General features: G+C 38.8%; 1 protein-coding gene across 2 annotated transcripts in view; it reads right to left on the minus strand.

Annotated features, from left to right (window-relative positions):
* TRPC3 (transient receptor potential cation channel subfamily C member 3) overlaps positions 1–23,269 on the minus strand; it is a 64,086-nt gene that overhangs the window by 25,705 nt on the left and 15,112 nt on the right. The window contains exons 2-4 of one of the 2 annotated variants that reach the window (XM_003795514.3): positions 18,542–19,313; positions 11,172–11,360; positions 2,620–2,784 (exon numbers count right to left, since the gene is read on the minus strand). In XM_003795514.3, coding sequence (XP_003795562.1) covers positions 2,620–2,784; positions 11,172–11,360; positions 18,542–19,313 — 1,126 coding nt within the window. Of the gene's footprint in view, positions 1–2,619; positions 2,785–11,171; positions 11,361–18,541; positions 19,314–23,269 lie in introns of those variants that run through there. The other variant, XM_023516575.1, reaches the window with a different exon arrangement.

Genomic DNA, 23,269 nt, shown 5'->3' on the forward strand with positions numbered 1-23,269 from the left:
TACATGAAAGACTGTGAAGTCAAGGTTTTTAGGGTCGAGGAAAAGATTCTAAAATTTTTTACCATCTAATTCTTTATTGCTTTGTAATTGAAAAGTTATGATGATTTTTCAGACTCACATAGGACATTAAAAACCCTTCGAAGGTTAAAAATGTTACTACTACAGAAGTAAATTTTAGTTCACAGTTTAAAATATTCCAAAATCAAGTTATATCTTCTATGCTATAAAAAAGCAGAAAAATATTAGAATCAAGATATTTTATCTGCTAATACTCCCATAAGAAGAGGGAGATACAAAATAATTAAAATCTCTAAGTAGGTTAACTTAATTAAAAGTCATCTCTGAGTTTGAAAAATCATGTAAAAAAGCACTTTCAAAGTTCAGTTTATAATTATTTTAAGGTGACTTCTTAAAAATCCCTTGCGATATAATATCCTTAAAAGTGCCATGTTCTAGGCTGGGAGTGGTGGCTCACACCTGTAATCCCAGCACTCTGGGAGGCTGAGGCAGGTAGATTGCGTGAGCTCAGGAGTTTGAGATCAGCCTGAACAAAAGTGATATCCCATCTCTAATAATAGTTGGGCATTATGGCAGGCACCTGTAGTCCCAGCTACTTGGGAGGCTAAGGCAAGAGGATAGTTTGAGTCCAAGAATTTGAGGTTGCTGTGAGCTATGATGCCACAGCACTCTACCAAGGGTGACTAAGTGAGACTCTGTTTCAAAAAAAGGGGAGGGGCATGTTCTAATAAAAATTGAAAACAATTCCTCCTATCCCAAGGGCTTCCACAGTCCAAGAATTAGGCCCCTGGTGGGAGGTTTATCAAGTAAATTCTCTATTCTACATACACAGACCCTGGTTTTTAACTCAACCTGTGACCTTAAAAAGTATTGAGGTTCACACTAAGGTTGTAACTTCAAACAAATATTTTGAAGGTTCAGAATCTTAATTTGATGTCAAAAAAAGACCAAAGAATGTCAAGTATTTCTGGGATTGAACACAAATGCACATGGACAAATGTCACATCTTCCAAATTAAACATAGGAATATAACAACACATTGACACGTCACTCTGCTGTTGTACAGCCAGAAAGAGGGCATGTTTGGAGTATATCCACAGCACGTACAGACTTCTTGGTAGTTGCCAAGTCTGTTTCTCCTAAAGGTCAACCTTTTAAAACTTTAAATAACATGAAAAGAAAACAGCATGCCTATTTTTAAAATGGGATGTACATGTAGAGTTCTAGTTATGTTGCCTTTATCATAAGATAAGTGGTATACAGCAAGCGTCAACATGGGCTCAGAAATAGTTCAATTCTCAAGTTTTCCTTTTCTGCTCAACAGAGCTCACCAATCACAGGGCTCACATGCAGACCCCAAAATGCGTACTTTGAACTTAATCTATTGTTTTCACTAAGCTGCCCTAAGAGACAAACACTTCTAAACCTGAACCTTCCAATTTTTTTCTGCCAGAAAGCAAAATTACTTGGGTGAGACATGATTTTTGCTGTATTGAATGCCCTCATATATGGTTTATAGTTTTTAGTCTTTAGTGTTTATGTATTTATAGAATTTTAAAATAGTTTTCCATGATACGTAACTAAAGAACTTAATCAAGTCATCCAACTTAATCAAAATGACAAACTTTCTTCCTTAAATTGCATGGGCAACTCAACAATGAAGTGACACAGATGGATGGTCTTGCATATATATATATGGCGCCTACTAAGCAGGACTCTGCCAGGGAGACTGCTGAGCCAGAGAGTTGACAGATTTCCAGGATCATTTATAAGTGGCCTTGACTCATTTTGCCTGAAACTACCTCTGACTTAAACAAAACCAGATTTCAGAGTATAAAAACAGGATTAAAGGATTTCAGAGCAGCTCCTTCTCTCTGGCAGTGCCCTTTAGTAACCTAATACAGATTCTGTTAGGATCACAGGTCTTGTTTAAGGGATCTCTCAGGCACAACCAAAATGACTCCATACTTGCAAGTTGAGAGGAGAATAAAGGTACTAAAAAAATGATCTAAGCAAAACTAAATAAACAGTCTAAAATACTCAAAACCCCCAAACGCAAATTCTGTACTTTTTTGAAACTTCTGAAGAAACGAAGGGCTGAGGGAACCCACCATGCACTTTCCTGAAGACTGTGGATAACACCACTGTTCTCAACTGTGCTTAACACACTCAGCCTTAGATTCTCTGGCAGGTCCAAATGAGTTGCTCATCTAGTTCCCAGGTTAACTGTTTCTTGGTACTAATGCAGTGGGGCTGTCTATTCCCCTCTCCTTCCACAGCCAGCCCAGTAGACATTTGACTTATTAAGCTGTCAATAAAATAGGCACTAGTGCTTTTTCTCCTCTCTGTCTGCTGTGGGGATTTTATCTTAAAAGCCTAAGTATTTTATGCCTGCAAATATGATCTATCTCACTAGTACCAGATCTTTTTTCATCTTTATTTGCATTGATTCAGTCATTAAAAAGCAGAATCTGTGTTCTTGAGTCAATGAACATTCAGAGTAAAAATGATAAGAGCCTTAAGTATCAAGCTTTTAACTTTTTCATCCCAAAGGCACCTGGTATGCCAATTACATAGAAAACAGGTATAGAAAGCCAGTACCCTGCTGCAAGGTGCAATCCAGTAGCCAATGGCGAGGAACGGAAGGCCCAAGGCCACGACCAGCACAACTAGACACTTGATAGCTATGGTCTGTTCCCGCAGGCCGGAGAGGTTCTCATACCAGATTGTCAAAAGCTGCTGCTGGCAGTTGGGGTGAGCCACAAACTGTTAGGGGAGAATGGGGTGAGAGAGAGAGTGTTAGAGAAGTGGGGGGGGAGTAGATTATCATACCATTGTCAACAAACAGTTCAACTACTGAATACATGTGCATCCTAAAGGTATTAATGGATATTTTTCCAGAATATAGGCACTGGAAGGCTTTGGTAATGTCTTTATTTTTTGCCTTCCTGTTATTTTCCCCTCTGTAGGATCTGGGTGACATGAGGTTTCTTTTGTGAAAATGTGTCCCACCTTGCTGTCTTCCAGCTTACTCACATTCAGTTCAAAATGGAAAAGAAAAAATGTCATTTGGTTTATTGTAGACTATCACCAAAAGAGAAATATGTTAAGTTTCCTGAGCAAAACCTAACATGCTACATGTATGAAAAATATATACACAATGTGCTCCATACATATGTACGTACTATTACTGCAAATCTGCAGAAGATTTAGAAAAAAGTCAATAAACTTGCAGGTATTATGCCGGGTCCACACTGGCACTGCTTCCAGGAACTGGCGAGAAATGCTACTTCCCTCCTATTATATTTCAGTAATCTATTCTCTTTTATTGCTTCCTCTATCAAAAGGTCAAAAGAACACAAACATTTATCTTCAGCAGTTCTTTAATAATTACAGCTCTAATCATGAAAAATGAGCAAATTATACTTATTCAGCCCAGCCATTTGATTTTTTTTTTCCCCATTCGATTTGGCTAAGTCATCTGTCTGCCTCTTTTAGAGGAACTGAGATTTCTTTAAGACCCTGTCCTTATTCAGGCCCAGAAGCTATCTGTAGGGAGGTCCACGTAAAGATTAAAGGCCCCTAGGGGAAAAGGTGTCCATTTGTAGCTAGACAGGCTTTTTTCCAATGGCCATGTGCAGTTCATCCAAGCTCAGTAATTAATAAGGGTTATTCAAAAATCAATTATGAGTGCAACATATTTTTTAAAAGTTCTTAGCAACACAAAAATCAAGGTATCGTTATCTTCTAAAAAACAATGAACAGTTAACAGTGAAGCTATTAGGAAGTACCTCCCGTGAAATGTTTTTGGGAATTCTGGGAGCCAAGGAGAACAGCTAAGGTTCCCATTTATCAAAGGAGTCCTCTTTAGTCAAGTTCTAGTTAATGATCCTAATGATTCTTAGCAACTCCAGGAAATTCCTCAATTGATTTGGCTATTTATCAAAAGCACACCTACAAAGAAATGGGCAAGTTTCCTCTTACTCATACACTTTCCTATCAGCAATTCTTTTTATATCACCCAACCCTTCCCCCTCCATCAGCAATTTTAATTTTTTAAAAAGTCTCATCTCTCAGAATAGGCAATGGAGACACGATTTCTCTCTTATCCCCATTCCTGCCCCCAGCATGCAACACCCCTCCTCTGACATGGAAGTCCACATGACAACTCTGGCAGCTGCCCCTGCCAGAATTTCCCCCCTTGGGCAGTGCCTGTGGCTCAAGGAGTAGGGTGCCAGCCCCATATACCAGAGGTGGTGGGTTCAAACCCAGCCCTGGCCAAAAACTTCAAAAAAAAAAAAAAAAAAAATTTCCCCCCTTGACAGAGGTGGTAAGAAGACATTAGTGATATTTAGATTTGAAACTGGTAGTTTGGGTGGGATAAGATTTTTGCTTTACTACCTGCTCTGTCATATTATTCATAATTTTTAGTCTTTAGTGTTTATGTATTTTAAGAATCTTAAAGTCATTTTCTATGATATAACAAAAGAACCTAATGAAGTCACCAAGTTACCAAACTTGGTCAAAATGACAAACTTTCTGCCTTAAATTGAATGGACAAACCAACAATGAAGAATGTTCTTGCATGTATATGTGGAGGGAGTTCAAGTACTACAAAGAAGATGCTATCTTTTCTGATTTGATGATTCAATGTGGAAAAGCATATTGTGAATGTTTGTGTTCCTCCAAAATTCATATGTTGAAATCCTAATCCTCACTGTCATAGTACTGGGAGGGGAGGCTTTGGGAGCTAAGTAGGTCATGAGGGTGGGGCGCTCATGAATGGGATTAGTGCTCCTCTGAAAGAGACCCCAGAGAAATCTTGAGCTCGTTTTCACCTTGTGAGGGTACAATGAGAAGTCTCTCAGGACAGCCTTCACCAGAACATGACCATCCTAATCTCAGACTTCCAGTCTCCAGAACTGTGAGAAATAAATATCTGTTGTTTATTATCTGTTGGTACTTTGTTACAGCAGCCTAATAAGACATATATATTATCTTGGAAATTCCTTTTAATTCAGTTTAAAAAAATCTCAGGTCCTGATGCTGAATAGTCATTGCTAGTTGCTACATATATATTCGATTTTTCCTCCAAACCAAGGTTTTGTCACTTTCCCAAGGTTCCGATTTTTGAAAACAATATGTCACAAACCAGTGCAGTCCTTACTTGAACTGTTTATAAAATGTGTGGATACAATCAAAGCTGAAGACGTCTTAGGTTTATGTGCCAACTTTTTTGGACTCAGGTTGAGAACTTCTCCAAATTTCCACTTCTGTCCCTGTACTGATTTGAATCATTTCCTTCCTGTGTCTGCCCTCCCTCCACAGTTCCTGAATGTGCATCTCATTTCTTCATTCACTCATCAAAATGTCTAAAGCTCCTCTTAGGAGCCAGGTACTGTATTGAGCAATCAGTACAAAAAGATAAAAATGTGAGTACCAGTGTTGAAATTAAGTAATAAGCAGTCATTGTTCTAGGGCACATAGTAAGCAGCTCTGAATAAATGCAAAATAAGTTCTTATAACAGGAGACTTGAACTCAGAATGCTTGCCAAGAGACATAATCAGAATGTAAACTAGTCTTAATTTGAATGTTGATCTAAATGTCTCGGAAGATCTGCATATATGGGAAGTTGGACGGGTGCAAATAAAAGGTATCCCTGGTGACTGCAGCCAGGCTAGTCTCAGGACAGGTAACAGTGCATTCAGACAAAACTGAGGAGGAGCAGGTAATGACATCAAATCAGATTACCACTTGAGAAGTAAGCCATGCACTTTTTTTTTTTTAAATAGGTCAAGGGTTTCTGCATGATGCAAAATCCTCATGAAGTTAAGAGGCAGGTAGGTGTGTGTCCATATGGGTTGATGAGCAAATTCCGTTTTGTGTGTCCTCTCCAAAATGGTGTCACCAATGTGATGGTATTAAGAGGTGGGGCTTTCCAGAGTCCTCAGACTATAAGGACTATCCCCTTTATACCCTTGTTAATGGTATAAAGACCCTTATAAAAGAGGCTTCACATAGCTTTTGGCTAGCTTGTTCTTCTGCCATGTGAAGACATAGCATTTCTCCCCTCTGAAGGATACAGTCCTCACCAGAAAACCAAACCTGCCAGTGCCTTGATCTTGGACATCCCAGTTTCTAGAACTATGAGAAAATAAAGTTTTGTTCTTCTTCTTCTTCTTCTTCTTCTTTTTTTTTTTTTTAGAGACAGAGTCTTACTTTATCACCCTTTCACCCTTGGTAGAGTACTGTGGCATCACAGCTCACAGCAACCTCCAACTCCTGGGCTTAGGTGATTCTCTTGCCTCAGCCTCCCAAGTAGCTGGGACTACAGGCACCCAGCTATTTTTTTGTTGCAGTTTGGCCAGGGCTGGGTTTGAACCCACCACCCTCAGTATACAGGGCCAGCACCCTACTCCCTGAGCCACAGGCGCCACCCTGTTTTGTTTTTCTTAGAGACAGAGTCTCACTTTGTCACCCTTGGTAGAGTGCTGTGGCATCACAGCTCACAGCAACCTCCATCTCTTGGGCTTAGGCAATTCTCTTGTCTCACCCTCCCGAGTAGTTGTGACTAAAACACCCAGCTATTTTGTTTGTTGCAGTTTGGCTGGGGTCAGGTTCGAACCTGTCACCCTCAATATATGGGCTCAGCGCCCTACCCACTGAGCCACAGGTGCCACCCAATAACGTTTAGTTCTTATCCAGTCTCAGGTATTGTGTTATAACAACACATGTGGATTAAGATGCTAGTCTTTTCTAGGATTTAAACTCTTGAGGACCAGAAATGCTAGTGTTACAGTATAGCTCCCTTTTCCTGCTCTTTGTCCCTAAGCTAATGTTTAAATTTGAAGATGTGCTTTATGGCATCAATCACATCTGTATAAAGATTGCAGAGCTTCAAATACTTGATGGAAATCAATTGTGTTCACATGGAACACATGGGTTGATCAATCTTTGACTTGTTGTAAGTTTTATAGTCTAGGGGAAACACTTACTGTATGTTAAATACTAGCCAAAATTGTGGTGACTGCAGTCACACTTTAAAATTCAGCTTAACAGGTATATTTCTTATTCTACTAATTCTAGTCTTTTCTTATTTGAGATAATATCACCTCATGGGTTCTGTTGATCCCTTTTAATTCACACAAACCTATTTTCCTTCAATGATTTAAAATCCTAATTCAAGTACACATGGGCATTTTTAAAAAGATAGTAAAACCAATACAATAATACCAGGTGAAGGCAAAAACGCTAATCCCTCCGAGAGATGAGTTTTGCTCTTTCCAATGACTTGAAAATAGGGTTAAGTCACCTTTATCACTTAAAACTGTTTTACCTCCTAAAAAAAAAAGTCTTATGTTACCGTACCAGCCATGGCCGGCTGGATAAAGTTTGTATGCTATTTACCAACTTCACTGGACCAGCAAATTGAAGTCATCACAAAAATAATACCCTTATTTGAGGTTTTCTGATTGAAAAGGGAGGATGTTTGATATCAGTCTTTCAATGAAATGAAACTACCATGGCATTCACTACCTACTATTTTTCCTGCTAGACGACTAATAGATTTTAAACTGAACCACCAATCAGGGAAGGTTATAGAAAATAATCAATTTTTAACTTTAAGAAAAACTTCATGTTACACTCTTCTCTTCATGAAATCAGCCTTTAGAAGAACAATCTTCATGGGAATATGCTGTGCAAAAACATGGTAGAAACACTTGTTTTTTTGTTTTCAATGACACTGTTAGAGCCAAAATTTAAAATAAAATATTCTTGTGAATAAAAACTAAGCAATCCGAGTATTTTTAATGCTCATTGTATTGTGAAATATAAACCAAAAACACTGTATGAGTTTTCTGGATTTTTGAACTCGCCAAGTGCAAAATCATCTCTTATCTCTTTATGCCTGAGCACAGATCAGGACAAAAGGCCACACAGCACAGGACTCCAGGCTGTGCAGGCCAGTGTTTGCAACCCAAAGTCTCTGCAGAGTATTTAATACTCTTTCATTGCCTTTGTCAAATTCTGGCCTTTCCCTGCATTCTTCCTACACAGAAAGTAGATACACAATGAATTTTCTATTTTTGATTGCTACAAGTCTCTTTTTCAGGTGAATTTTCTACAGTTAAACCTAATCCCACTATGGAGGACATAGGAGAGCAGGCAGGAAGAACTCAGAAAATCTTTTCCTGCTCTTTCTCAAGAGCCCAGGTGCTCAGATTCAATAGTCTACCAAGTTCTAGTATCTTCTGTCGAAATTTTCTCACAATAGGTATAGCTCACTCTGAAGCAGGTAGAGATCTTGTTATTTCTATTGGAGTCAAGATGATTGATGTGAAGCTTCATATCACAGAGCAGGATAGAAATACAGTCAAAATTATAACTCAAAATGTTTTGCAGGTTATATAATCAATTATTCAAATGGACAAAATTAGCGTTTTTGCCTAAAAGTTAATTTTCTTGTACCCATTTTCCACAAATCAAATTTCATCTTCCACTCTATCCTTTTTTTTTTTAAATAATTAATGTGGTCTACCACACAAACTCCTAAATATTCTTCAATTCTAAATACTGTTTTTTGGGGTTTTTTTGGCTTTCTGGCGGTTGACTGACAGCAAATTTATTATTAATGACACTTCATACATTGTAACCTACACACCAATTTATTTAAAGTTAACATGCAGGAAGACATTCCCTTTTCAAGACAGTTTGGTTAACAGAAATGCATCCATAGATGAGCTATCTTGGCTAATATGACACTTTTAAAGCAATGATAAAAAAAACAGTGACAACTGAAATAAATTCTCTCCTCTTAGATGTCAAAGGGAAGAGATACATATTGCAAGATCTGTGAATATATGTCCAGACAGTTTTCTAAAAAATGGTTTACTATCAATCTTGTTCAAAATTGGTTTACATTAAAAAATGGTTTACTATCAATCTTGTTCAAAATTATCTTTTTCCCTCAATACAGCAAAACTTCAACTAGCAAGAATGCTTTGAGAGTGTAGGTCAAGTCTAGCCAATTTAATTATCTTATAATTGATAATTTCCTTCCAAAGTTATTTTGTTTATTTATTTATTTATTTTTGAGACAGAGTCTCTGTTACTCTGGTAGAGTGCCAATGGCATCATAGCTCACAACAACTTCAAACTTCTAGGTCTAAGAGATCCTCTTGCCTCAGCCTCCCAAGTAGCTGGGACTACAGGTGCTTACCTCATGCCTGTCTGGTTTTTCTATTTTTAGTAGAGATGGGGTCTCACTCTTGCTCAGGCTGGTATCAAATGCCTGAGCTCAGGTGATACATCCGCCTCAACCTCCCAGAGTGCTAAGTGTGAGCCACCTCACCTGGCCTAAAAGTTATTTTATTTCAATCTTTGCTAAGAATCTTCTCAGTTGACTTTCTTAGTAAGTAGAGGGGAGATCTGTCATTGATGGCTGATCAAAAATCTTGTAAACACTGCATGTGAAAGTTCTCTACATTTTAGTAGAATAGGGTGTGTGTGTAGAGAGAGAGAGAAAGAGAGAGATTTGCCCATCTTCACTTGTTGCTGAGTTCAAACACTGACCTAGGTTCTACTGATCACAGGCATTTGGACCAGTGAACAGGGTCATGTGATAACAGGTTATGACTGACAGCATCCTTTCAGCTGATATAGGAGAGTTGGCTATCTGCAGCAGAGGCAAAATCATAGAAACTCCCTTCCCAGGTCAGTTCTAGGTCTAGTTCTGGGTGAGGTTTCTGGAAGCACAGCTTAGATAAGCTTGTTCTTCTACCTCTCTTTAGGATTCTGTGAACACTCCCAACATCCCTTACTGAATTCCTTCTTGCTTAAAGTGGAGATAATCTGCTACTAAAGACTGGCACCAGTACAATGATAACTTTCTCTGATGACTGAAGACGGAACTTGCTTAAGAGTCATCATTCTGAGTGTGAATTTTCATAATGTATAAATGTTACTAGCTAATACCTGTTAAACAATCACTGTGTCACCTCATCTGTGCTAATTACATGCTTTATCTCATGCAATCCTCAAAGAACTGAGTAAGTAGGCACTATTATTGTCCTTACTTTACTAATGGGCAGACCAAGGCTTAGATGGTTAGGTGACTTGCCCACAGTCACACAGGAAAAGTATAGTGACATCAGGACATGAACCCCAGCAGGCAGGCTCTAGGACCATGCCACATTACAGGCAGGACACAAGATTTGGCTGTGTGTAGATTGACCAGTCCATAAAACCAGATCTAGTTTTATACATTTTTTTTTTTTTTGCAGCTTCTGGCTGGGCCTGGGTTTGAACCCACCACCTCCAGCTTATGGGGCCAGCACCCTACTCCTTTGAGCCACAGGCGCTGCCTAAGATCTAGTTTCAATAATAGCTTACTTCTTTGTGATTTGTCAGCTCCTCTCAAAGTGAAAAAAAAAATCTAACATGTATAAACTGCTGTATTCTACATGACTGAGATTTTTACTATTGTGAAATATCTTAACTATAATTTTCATGAATTATTTAAAAGCCCCATACATGTTAGAAAATGGATACACATAGCAGTTTTGAGTAAAAAATCATTTTTATCTCTGACACCTATGAGACCAACTCCATAGCTGTGTGACCTTAGACGTGTTAGTAAACTTGACAAACCTCAGTTTCCTTGTAGAATAGAAAATCTCATCATATATCTTACCTCATTTACAGCTAAAACAAAGAGTAGCATAGGCTTGCTGCAAGGACTAACATAGGCATGTATGTAACAGTGCCTCAAAAAATATTTACAAGTAACAAATATCATTATTAATTATACTGTAATTAATGGTTTACAGAGTGCTTTTGTCTATCTTAATCTATTTGACTGTCACTAAAACTCTGAGATAGCTAAAAGATATTGTCCTCCTTTTATATGAGGAAACAAATTTAAATATTTATAACTTATCTAAGATCCCACAATGGGTAAAAGTGGGAGGGATCAGAAGTTAGACATTTAACTTGGAACTTTACTATGATTCTTCACCTAATCTCTTTCATGAAGAAAAAAAAAATTATCAATAGTATCTACTTTTATTTTAAAAATTTCCCTGGGATTATGGCGTAGTTGATATCACATGTTTATTTTAACATGGTGCTGGATGAAAAGAGGCACACTCACCTTTTTGACTTCATACTTAATGGCAAGTTTGACACGACTCAATGAAGCTTTATGCCTGTGCACTTCCAGGGGCTCTGCTGATTCCAGATCTCCGTTCAGAATGGCTTCTACCTCTTCTGAGTCTCGGCAGAGATCCAGCACACCAACTACAAAGTCTTTGCATTGCATGGAAAGTTTCCGATAGTCATTCTAAGAACAAGAGGTTTAGCGTTTAATGCAAAGAATTTACTCCCTTTCAGTGGAAAGTGTTTAGAGTTTGTGTGAATTAGAAAAGGTGTCCCTTTCTCCGGGTAGAAAGCTGCAGCTCCTAACTGGATATAAGGCTTATTGAGTTCGGTACAGGCTAGATTTGTTCCCACCTAACCCCTTAGCTACATTTCCTTCTGCAACCAGCCCAACCATATGAGACAGATCTGAAAATGGTATGTATAGGATCTCACTTTGACACTTCAGTGAAACCTAAAAACGTTACCAGAGGCTGGGGGCAAGGCAGGGGTGGGGATGGGAATGGGAAGACACTGGTCAAAAGGTACAGTCTCAGTTAGATATGAGGAATAAGTTTTTGAGACCTACTTGCCCAGCATGTTGACTGTAGTTATTAATATAATAATATATATTTCAAAAGTGTTAAGAGTAAATTCTGAATGTCTCACTATAGAAAACATTAAGTGAGGTGTATTAATTAGCTTAATTTAACTATTCCACACTGTGTACATGTATTAAAACATCCACATCCTCATAAATATATAATTACATGTCAATTAAAAATTTTTTTAAAATGTACTTAAAAATTGTATGCACGTAAGTTACTGATTTATATTAAGCAAGGCTGGCTAAGTGCCAGTGCTGAAAGACCAAAAGATCAAACAGTACAAATAATAGTTCTTTTAAAGCCAAAACAAGACCATTTCTACAATGGAAATTTTTTTTAAATGGTAATTTTTTTCAAGTGGCAATTTGACACAGAAGATCAATTATGTGATAGGAAAAATGTCATCATCACAATGAAGTGTTAAAAACACAAAAAACAAAACCCTAGAAAAAGAGCCAAGGAAGGCCTTGAAGTGAGGGTTTTCATGCCTGAATGCCTGATTAAAAACTATCACAAAAGACTCTGGAAAAAACTGCAGTCTTGCACAAAGGCCACCACAACCTTACATAAAAAATACTTCTTCAAGGATATTTGCCCAGCAACTGCCTGTCCAACCTCAGACTGGTCCTACCCTTGTTACCAATTCTTATAGCCAGGGATAATTATCTCAAAGTCGTTATGTAAGCTTCCTCATTTTCCCTTTGAAAACTTTTATCTTCCTCTACCTCCTTCAGTACACACATAGTTTACAATGGCACACAGTCCCATTGCAGTGTCCTATTCCCAAATAAATGCCATTTGCTTTTGGAAAACTTCTGTTTTCCAAACAGAAAGTTATTTGGGTTGACGGTGAAAATAACTTGTTCAGCTTACTATCCCTTGCCTTCTCGGAGGCATTGCTTCTCAAAGTGTAGTCCTCAGACCAGCAGCATCAACAGCACCTGAGAATGTGTTAGAAATGCAAATTTTCACTAGCTGGGCATGGTGGCACACACTTGTAGTGCCGGCTACTCAGAAGGCCGAGGCAGGAGTATTTCTAGAGCCCAGGAGTTACAGTGAGCTATGATCCCACTGCTGCGCTGCACTAGCCTGGGGGATAAAATGAAACCCTGTCTCTAAAAATAAAAAAAGAAAGAAATTCACATTCTTGGACCCCACCCCAGATAGCCCGAATCCTGATTTGGAAACTTAGGGAGGGCCCTACAAACTCTGTTTTTGTTTTTTTTTTGCAGTTTTTGGCCGGGGCTGGGCTTGACCCGGCCCCCCTTCGGCATAAGGAGCCAGTGCCTTACTCCTTTGAGCCACAGGCACCGCCCCACGAACTCTGTTTAAACACACGTTCCATGTGATTCTGATATATTTTAATGTCTGAGAACAAATGGTTTATAATGAATGTACAGAGGTAGATGGGTATCGACCAGTACAGAGGTTTTTTTCCCCTAGTTTGTATGAAGGGCATATTATCATGCCCCGTGGAGCTGTAAGGAGAGAAACGTCTGATTATATGTAATTGAATTCTCAAGGGTTACAGAGTATCAATACCTGAGAGAAAAATTTCCAGGCCACTGGAACTAACACCTTGCTAAAAATAATCTGTGAATCTTTAATTTCATTTGCATATTTACAAGTGCCATGAACTGGTATAAGAAAGTCAGTTGGTAGCTTTCCCTGTTACTTTCTGAATGGAGTTTTATTATTCTAGCCCATTGGTTCCAGCCACAGTGTCAAAAACCATCCCTTGGGTGAAATGTCTCACTTTTGGAAACCCCAATTCCACTTTTACGACTTTCACTAATTCTAGCCCCTTAGGAAAGCTAACCAGATAATAATCTAACTTGGTACATGAGGAAAATAGAATTCCTCATTTCAACATGTCCTGAAACATTCAGTGTATGTATCTATCTAATGGGGGCAATACTTACTTAATGAGGCAATAGCACAGTGGAATTTTTGGCTTCCAAAAATCATACATTAAAAACAGACACGAAGAATTCCAATTTTTTCCCTTAAATAATTAATTTGCTTTGATAGGAAAAACTACATCACTAGCTAAAATAAACATGAAGATGAGAGATGGTTTAAAGGCTACACAGTCTAGAATAGTTTCCATTTCAGATATCAGAAATTCAGATAAAGAACAGTTACAGTTAATCCTTTCCCCTCATAAGGGAACAGATAAAATGAATAAAACTTCAATCTTTGGTTTCCATTCAAGTTGGTACCATGCAACTGATAAAATTAATAAAATGTTCAGTCTCTGGTTTCTATGCAGAGTGTCAGTTGAATATCCATCTGCCCTCCATTCCTAAAAGACTAATGAAATATTTTATTATAGCATCCAGAAGAAGTATTAAATCCATGCCTGTTTCCATATAAAGCTCCCCTTTTAATACAATTTTTTAGATGAAATTTCCTCACGTTATTCTTTAGTTCAGACTGTTCTTTAAGATTTGGTACAACATAGGATGGCCATTTCTCCATTAATCAGAAATAAAAGAATCTACTGTCTATGTGTTGAAGGAAACATAGTACCCACCTCTTTTGTAACACTTAACAAATGATTCATTACCTTTAAAAATTATAATCTGCAGGCTGCCCAGTTTTAAAGAAAGCTGTGTGTTATTTTCACATCCACTGAAAGATCAGTCAGGAAATGAAAAATTGGTAATCATACAAGTTGCAAGGGCAACACTTTGTTTTCATAACAGTTTAGACATTCCCCGCTGGACTAAATCTGTTGTCCAAGTGCAGAAAATAAGCAGAGCTAGGGACAATGGCAATTTATTTTATTGCAATCATTGGATACTGATACCATTTTTTAAAAAAACATATGCAGAGCTCACAGGGAAAAATGAAGAGCTCCAGCTAAAGATAACTTCTTCTCAGTCGCAAAAGCAACTAGCTGTCTAGAGTGGGCACTGTCTGTTAGTTCCACCACAAGGCCCTGCCTCAGGTTACTTTATAGCTTAAACCATTTGTATGGCCTACATTTTCTAACAATCTTCTCCTAATTTACTTTTGCTTAATGATTATTGTGTCACTATCCATTACCATGGTCCTCTGCAAAGCTATTAGATGGACCTACCAATAGCTTAGGAGTAACACATGTTACAGAGAAAAAATTCAAAACCCTAAGGATCTTCTCAAGCCAGAGGAAGAACAGTGAAGTTCTTTATCACAACCTATCAAAGGGTTCCTGCACACTCCTTTTAATGCATATGATTTAATCACCATTTAATCCTTTTCTATCTTTAAGAGAAAAATTAAAATTCATCACTCTGTTAGGCTCTTTCCCTAATAACAAAAGAGGCAAGATACTGGAGTAGTTAAAAGCATGAAACCTGAAGCCAGACAGCCTGAGCTCAGATCTTACCACTTACTAGCTGTGCAATCTTATGGAACTCACCTAACCTCTCTGATGAGAATAATCCTACCTAATATTATGATGATGAATCCTACCCACTGTGAGATTAATAGCTGAGAACATGCGTGGTATACTATTAAATACTACAGAAATGCTTCAGTATTAGGAGGTACCTTATATTAGATATAATACTTAGGACTGAAAGCCAAGATGCTCAAATCTTGGTTTAGCAGATGGCATGTTGGCTTTGGCCTTGGTCTCCTCATTTGCCAAATGAAAGGTCTGTATAACCAGATGACTTCTACAGTATCTTTTGCTATAAAAGGCAATCTTACTTTTGGATTATAACCATTTTCTTCTTTATAGCTCCAGAGTGTTATAAATCGGAACTGTTTTTGTACTTTAAGGAGAGGAAAACTGAAGCACAGGGAAGTAAAATGGCTACTTTTTTTGTTTAAAAAAATGCATGATTGACTCAGTCAGAAGTAGGAAATTTCAATTTGTGTTCTCACGGCTTAATAAATGACTGTCTTCTTTGCCACTGACATTTGGAGGATTAGACCTAGAGACCATCCTGTCCAATATTCTGTTTCTCAGAATAGCTTCGAACAGCATTTGCACATCCAGAATATTTCTTTAATAACCTGTCACCGAGCTGTCCTCCATTAATTTATCTAAATCCATATCCTAGAATGTTTGACCTCTTGGGGACATGACCGTCATATGGTTTTGGCCCCAAGCCTTCTGTATTCTTGAAGAAACTTTGGAAACTGCACGGATGAGAATCTACTCTGGAGCACCTAAATGAGGGCCATTTCTGGGGTAAAGTTACATATTAGAGGGCACTGATAAGATAAAATAGGTGTAAGTATCTGAAAAGGAAAAAAAAATCACCTCTCTTTCACTAGGGAGCACATTATCTATTTTTTCATTTCAAGGCTAGTCCTTTGAGCTCAAAGTCCCCATGGGAAGAATATAGCAACCATCATGGAACAGGGCGAATTAGGTTACCTGCCTGCTCAGAAATGAGCTTCACTTCCACTGCCCTTTCAGAGCTCAGCATCTCTGGGTCAGTGCTATGAAAGCCACTATATTCACTGTCTGTCTAAAGCCGTGACAGAGGACATGAGCCTGGGATGAGAGGGCAAAGAGGTGAAAGGATGGCAGATAAGAAAGGAATAATAACGATGGCTAAAATGGAGGGGGGGGGCCACATGCAGTTAGGGGAGAGAGACTTGCAGTCCTTAGAGACTTGTTCTAATTTTGGCTCCGGGAGTTATACTACACAAGTGATCTCCACATAATCCAGGAAAAGGAACTGGGAGATGTGGATGATTTTTGCATATCCTTAGATATTTGGCAGCTTTATAGATGTCCTCTAAAGCCCACTTGTGTTTTTGCCTTTTGTGATATTTTCCCACCTTTGAAAGGTTATCAGAGGTGAGCCTTTAAGTCAGAGTAATGGAGATTCTAAGCATTACCAATATGGATTTAGCCAGCTTCAGGGGAAAACTATGAATAACAAATTCTCTTACCACTGCTTCACTGAGATGACTTCTCTGGATAGAATTGAAAACATCACCATCTTTAGTAAATTACTAAAACATAATCTTAGAAAATATTCCCTTTTATAGAATCCCTTTTGCAGACTTTCAAGATATATCAAGCAAAAACAAGGTATAAAAACAAGGTCTATGTGATAGTTGAAATAGTGACAAACAAATTTAGAATTATTATTATTGTCTGAAAATGATGAACTTATATTTAGAGGCATTTTCCCCAAATCCTTTTCTACTCTCTTTAAACAGAATTTGAAGTTTTCTACTTGAATTATCTGAATTCTGTCTTTAAGAAAGCTCATTTGGGGTCCAAGAAAATAAATCTTTTCAAATACCATATAATGAATTTATTCAAAGAGAGAAGATATAGAGTTATATTTATTTTGCTTTTTGTATTTTCCCACATTTTACAAATTTTTTTACAATGAATAATGTATAGCTTTAATAACAGAAAATAATTAATGGATTAACAAATAAAATTATACTCTGGCTAGATCTCCACCACGACAAGATAAGGGTTAATGATTATCTAAGGAATTTGCTAGGTATGGAAAGGTGGGGGGAGAACCACTTTCCCACCATTTTTTTGCAACCCTATGGTAAGATTTTCCTTACTCTGAATTATATTGCTATTTGCATTCGTGTGAATCTCACTCTAGTATGAAAACCATATTAAGATGTGAAAGACAGAATAATCATTCTGTGATCTGACACCACAAAACTAGGCTAAAAAGAGTAACTTAGCATCTGTAAAATAGCTCAAGAAATTGGTGTCTACAATCATATTCTTAGGTAGAATATGGGAGATAAGAACCTGCCAAAAAGAGTCTGAATGATTTTGGCCAGAACTACAAAATATCCTTTTGTTTCAGATTTAGTAGGTAGAACTATTCAAAATGCATAGGAGGATGTAGCAATTGATTTTAAAAAATAGTCTATCATTAATACATAATTTTGATAAAAATACATAATACTGCTTGATGGGAAATGATGTCCATAAAAAAAAAAAACATACTTATTTGGAGAAAAAACAAAGTCCATTAAAGCAAACCACTTAGCTGTCCTTCTTTTTCTGAGTTGACCGATATCTATGGCTTACCATGCTGAATATATATTTGTGGAATTCAAGAGGAGGCATTTTTGTCACATTAGTGAAGTTATTTTAATAGTATTTTATATTGGCCTTTTGATTTTTCATTCTAAAGGGATATACAAATGCTTTGGCCAATGAACAGTGCACAAATACTACTATAGAGAGATGAAATAGGAACTTGGTCCATTCCTAGGACCAAGGAATGGTGCACCCCCTCGGTTAATAAGCAAATAAACCAAAAACCTAATACTGCTGTGTTGGGTGCCCCCATACAGCTATCCAGAGACAGGAAGAATGTGAAGGTGCAAATATCACATCAGTCCCTCCCTATAGTAAAAGGGGAAAGAAAGGTGGCATCTGTGGCTCAAAGAAGTAGGGCGCTGGCCCCATATGCCAGAGGCGGGCTCAAACCCAGCTCCGGCCAAAAACTGCAAAATAAATAAAAAAAGAAATAAAAATAAAAGGGGAAAGAAAGCAGTCTTGAGGTTTGTTTAATGCTTACTCAGAACATAGAGCTGCACCATAATTATAGCTCTCTGGTCCAGAATACAGTACACACATCCCCAAAGTGAATTTATCACAGCACCATCATTGAGAGAGGGAAAAAATCCCACCAGATCAGCTGTGGACGATGCTCCCAATTCCTCGAGATTTTAAATCCACTGCACAGAACTATTCTGGGAAGCAAATTACAGAAGGGGCCAGGCAGCGCAGCTGCGAAGTGGGTGGGCGCGAGCAGCCAGCATGGAGTGCACAGCTTACCTTGAACTCCTTCTCTATGTTGGCCAGTTTGGCCAGCTCATTGCTGAGCTCCAGGGCTGTGAGCACCGGATCCTCGCTGGACAAAGACAGGTACGCCGGACTGGCCAGCCCCTTGTAGGCATTGATCCTCGAGCGCGAGTGGCTGAAGGAGTCGTGCCTCTGCTTCTCCGTGCAGTCCCCGCACTTGCAGAAGTAGTCGTGCGGCCGCTCAATCCTGGCGCCCTTCAGCAGCAGCATGTGCACCACTTCGTACTTCTGGCAATGCGCCGCCAGGATGATGGGGGTGATGTCGGGCGAGAAGCGCGTGCCGTCCTCGTCGTACGCGTAGAAGTCGTCGTCCTGCAGCTCCTGCTCGCAGGGGCTCAGCGTCAGGCGCTTGCTGGCCGCGAAGCCGGGGTGATTGAGGATGGCCTCCACGATGCGCACGTAGCCCTTGCTGATGGCAAGCAGCAGGGCGTCGCCGATGCGGGCCAGGTTCTCCTTCTTGAGCAGCAGCTCCGTCACCTCCAGGTGCTCGTTACCCACCGCCAGCTGCAACGCGTTCTGGCCCATGTAGTCCACGCAGTTGACGTTCAGCGTCTTGGACTCCTCCAGCATCTTGCGCACCACAGGGATGTTGCCGTACTCCGCGGCGTCGAGGAAGCGCTCCTCCTCGGCCGTGAGGCTGGTGCCCCGGTCGTTGAACATGAACGCCGGGCCCCGGACGGCCTGGCGCCGGCCCTTCTCCCGCATCACCGTCATGCGCCTCAGGGATGGACTTCCCTCCATGGACCTAGTCAGTAGCAACAACAAAACAACTGTAGAGTATTAGAGCATACTGCTTCCTCGCAAATATGGGGACTCTTTCTGCAAAGCACAGTATCCGCCACAGACCTGTGGCCTACGGGAAGTCGGATCAGTTGCCAATCCCTCGACCTGAAATTGACACCTCCATCTAAGGCTGGCTGCTTTAACCCAGAGAGGAGCTGTTAACGGTTCAGAACAAGAGCTCCTGTTCTCTAGAAAAAGGCATTCAGATGGAATAATAATAAAAACAATCTCCACACACCCAAGCCTCCCTTGTGACCCTGATAAATGTGGAACTCATCCTATATAACCTTACTCCTGCTCTAGCAGGTGCTTGGAGCTAAAGCACTAGGGCTTGAAGGCTACAAGAAGTTTGTGGGGGGTTTTGTTTTGTTTTTTAAGAATTAGGCCAGAACAGTCCTCCAAGTTATCGATACTTTTAGCTAAATAAAATCATTGACAAAAACAATAAGAAAACACCCCAGTATTTAGGCCAAATATCATCTTGCAGGATCTTAGTTTTATTATCTTTTTCTCTTAAGGGTATCCCCCTCCAAATTACAGGATTCATTTGTTCAAAGACATAGACAAGATTTAGCAATTACACAATTTGAACATCAACCTAGATTTGTTTCATTGAAAATAACTGTGCCAGGGCAGCGCCTGTGGCTCAGTGGGTAAGGCGCTGGCCCCATATACCAAGGGTGGTGGGTTCAAACCCAGCCCTGGCCAAACTGCAACAAAAAAGTAGCCGGGCATTGTGGCAGGCGCCTGTAGTCCCAGCCACTTGGGAGGCTGAAGCAAGAGAATCACCTAAGCCCAGGAGTTGGTGGTTGCTGTGAGCGGTGTGATGCCACAGCCCTCTACTGAGGGCAATAAAGTGAGACTTTTTCTCTACAAAAAAAAAATTAAAAAAAAAAAAAGAAAGAAAATAACTGTGCCTTTGTAATAAGAATTGTTTAATTACCAATATTACATATTTGCCTCTTTGAACTAAAAGGATATGGTTTGATTTATGGTTTCAAAATTACTAGCATTCTTTTGTGAATAAAGCCTCTGGTAATTGTATATAGCCAGATGAATGCTCACTGACATCCTAACACCAACCACATGATTTGACATTTAATTGCATTATAGGTCATGTCATTAACCAAAGTGAATAGTGATTTGAGTTCACATCTTAAGTGAATCTTGAGTTCATTTCCTTAATGTTAAGTAAATAATTTCATTTCCTGTGCTTTCTCATCCCAAGTGTAAAATGGAAATTTATAAAGTTCACCAGATTTTCCTCATGAGCTCATGAATGAACTGCTTTTCCACAAATTCTAGGTCTCTGAAAAACTATAAATAAGTGATATATGATAATTTGGACTATCTGTAATATTTCAATGAGCTGGATAGTATTTCAGTGGCTATTGAAATATTGCATAAATATTGTACAAATTTGCATCTTTACTTTTAAGATAACTTCTCTTTAAAAATCTGTGATTGAGGGGACAGTGACGAGATGTACCAAAAAGTACCAGATAAGTAAAGCTTTTTGCACATGACTTTTGAAGCAAATAAGTCAAAGTTAAAAACTCACATTAAGGGTACGTGATTTAAATGTACATACTCTCATAATCTGAAATTTTAAAAAAGAGAGAAAAAAAAAAAGAAAAGCTCAGAATAAGAAAAATAAAAGCAGTCAGTGGTTAAGTGGGGCTTGGTGGCTCACCCTGGTAATCCTAACACTTTGGGAGACTGATGCATGAGGAATCCTTGAGGCCAGGAGTTAGGGACCAGTCTGTGCAAGAGTGAGACCCCATATCTACTAAATACAGAAAAATTAGCCAGGCATAGTGGTACACACCTATAGTCTCGGCTACTCAGGAGGCTGAGGCAGAGCCCAGAGTCGGAGGCTGCAGTGAGCTCTGATCATACCAGCTCAATCTAGTCAAAGCAACAACAGAATAGGACTGTCTCAAAAAAAAATTGTTGTTAAAGAAAATGCTTTATTTCTATAATATATATTCCAGAAATGACTCTCACCATCGGAAAAAAATCATATTTGTAGAATCAAGAGTTGAAAATTAACTAGAGATGACCCCTGGCCTCCCTGGGGGCATGCTTAAACGTGAACAATGAAATTGGGACGCTTCTCCAGCAGGAGGAGTCAGAGGTGGCTACCGACCCCCATTTGGTTCTTGCTCTAAAGGTCCCAAACCAAAAAGGGACCCAGAAGCCACGGACAGAAGGTTTCCCTGATAGAGACTGAGCAAATGTCGCCAGGCGAGCCTGAGTCTACAGAGGAAAGGGAAGCAAGAGATCCCCACAGGGGCTTCTTCATTTCTCCAGTGGCAGAGAGCGCACTGAGTGACTGGCTCCCAATTCTAAATGCTCAACTAGTTCAGGTGACCAACTTCTAAAAATTAAATAAATACATTAATTTTATGTACACACCCATATTTGCAGCAACTTCTAGACATCAACACAAAAAGCTTTCGATCGTAGTTATACCTGGGAGTCTGAGGATTGGCACTGAGGAGTTGCAGGGGAAAGAGAATTTTACTTTTCACTTATGCCTTCTTGCATATTTGGAGTAGTTTTAACTATAGTTTGAATATTTTTTATTAGAAATAAAATTAATATTTGACATTTTTATTCTTAATACCTTCGTTGACAAAAATGGTAAAGTACAGATACTTATTGGCAGCCATTATATGATCATCTTTCTGAAGTTAAATAAATGGCATGTACTTGGCTGTTTAAGGTGTGACGTGTAGAGTGTATGGTGTGTGATGTGTTGGAGGTACGTGTGTGTTGGTTATAATGATGGTTTTTTAGGTAAATAAGAACTGGGAGATAGCATTCACTGAACTACCCAGTAGAGAAGTTTATTTCAAGACCAAATTCTATGACAAGAATTTTAAACCAGTCTTGTAAATACTATTGTAATAAGTGAGTACATTTTATTACTATTAGTGGTACTGACTTCATTGGGTTAATGTTTTTACTATTAAGCTATGAACTGGTACTCTTCAAATGGCTAGAAATTCCATGATATATTTATAAGAGAGAACATATGACATAGCAGAATTTCTACCTAGAGTCTGGGGGTTAACTTTGGGAAATAAACTCTTATTGTCATATCTTGGTTGAAGGGCTTTTTAAATTTAATGATTTCTACCTACAAGAAAATCACTTATACAAACCCTACCATTTGCCCCAAAAGAGGTTGGTTTGAAATACTAGGAAATGATTCTTTCATAAATTTTTATTTAAATTTCTTAGTATTTCAACGTTTTACTTAGTATTTATTATTCTTTCAGAACCTATACCTATTGTATATCCGAACTGAAATGTGTGATTTTAGTACTATGCAACACAAGTTACATGAGTCATTTTTATTTTGCTTTTAAAATATTCTAACACTGAGTTAAGTGTGAAATCAGATATCTCAATTAGAACAAATTATCCTGCTATTTCAGAATAAAAGAGCTGACTTAATGTTACTTATCTTCATGGTAATCAATACAAGTGTCTTTTTTAAAACTCTCCTTATAGTACTAAGATAAATTTCATTAATCTGGACTGATGGAATGGTATGAGTCAACATTCTCGTCCTTCACAGTTCACAAACAGGGACCTAATCTCAGCTGGTCTTGACAATGTATCTCTTCTAATATGAGAAATAAGGAAGGAATGAGGGTGAAGGAGAGAAAATGCTTAACTCTAGTAATGCTAACACTAGATCCCCCATCCAACAGGTCAACTCTTTCAGCACTGGAGGAGTACAGTCTGCAGAGCCTTCTGGTAAAAAGTGTTAAGGGTACCATTGACCTAAAATCAGATGATCTACAAGGGACATGTTTAAACTTTTGGGGGGCTGACATGACTGGCTGGTAATATCTGACTGCTATGGGCTGAATTTTGTCCTCACAAAGTTTATATGTTGAAGCC

Source organism: Otolemur garnettii, unplaced genomic scaffold (assembly GCF_000181295.1).
Source record: "Otolemur garnettii isolate 467f Iridium unplaced genomic scaffold, OtoGar3 scaffold00093, whole genome shotgun sequence".
NCBI lineage: Eukaryota > Metazoa > Chordata > Mammalia > Primates > Galagidae > Otolemur > Otolemur garnettii.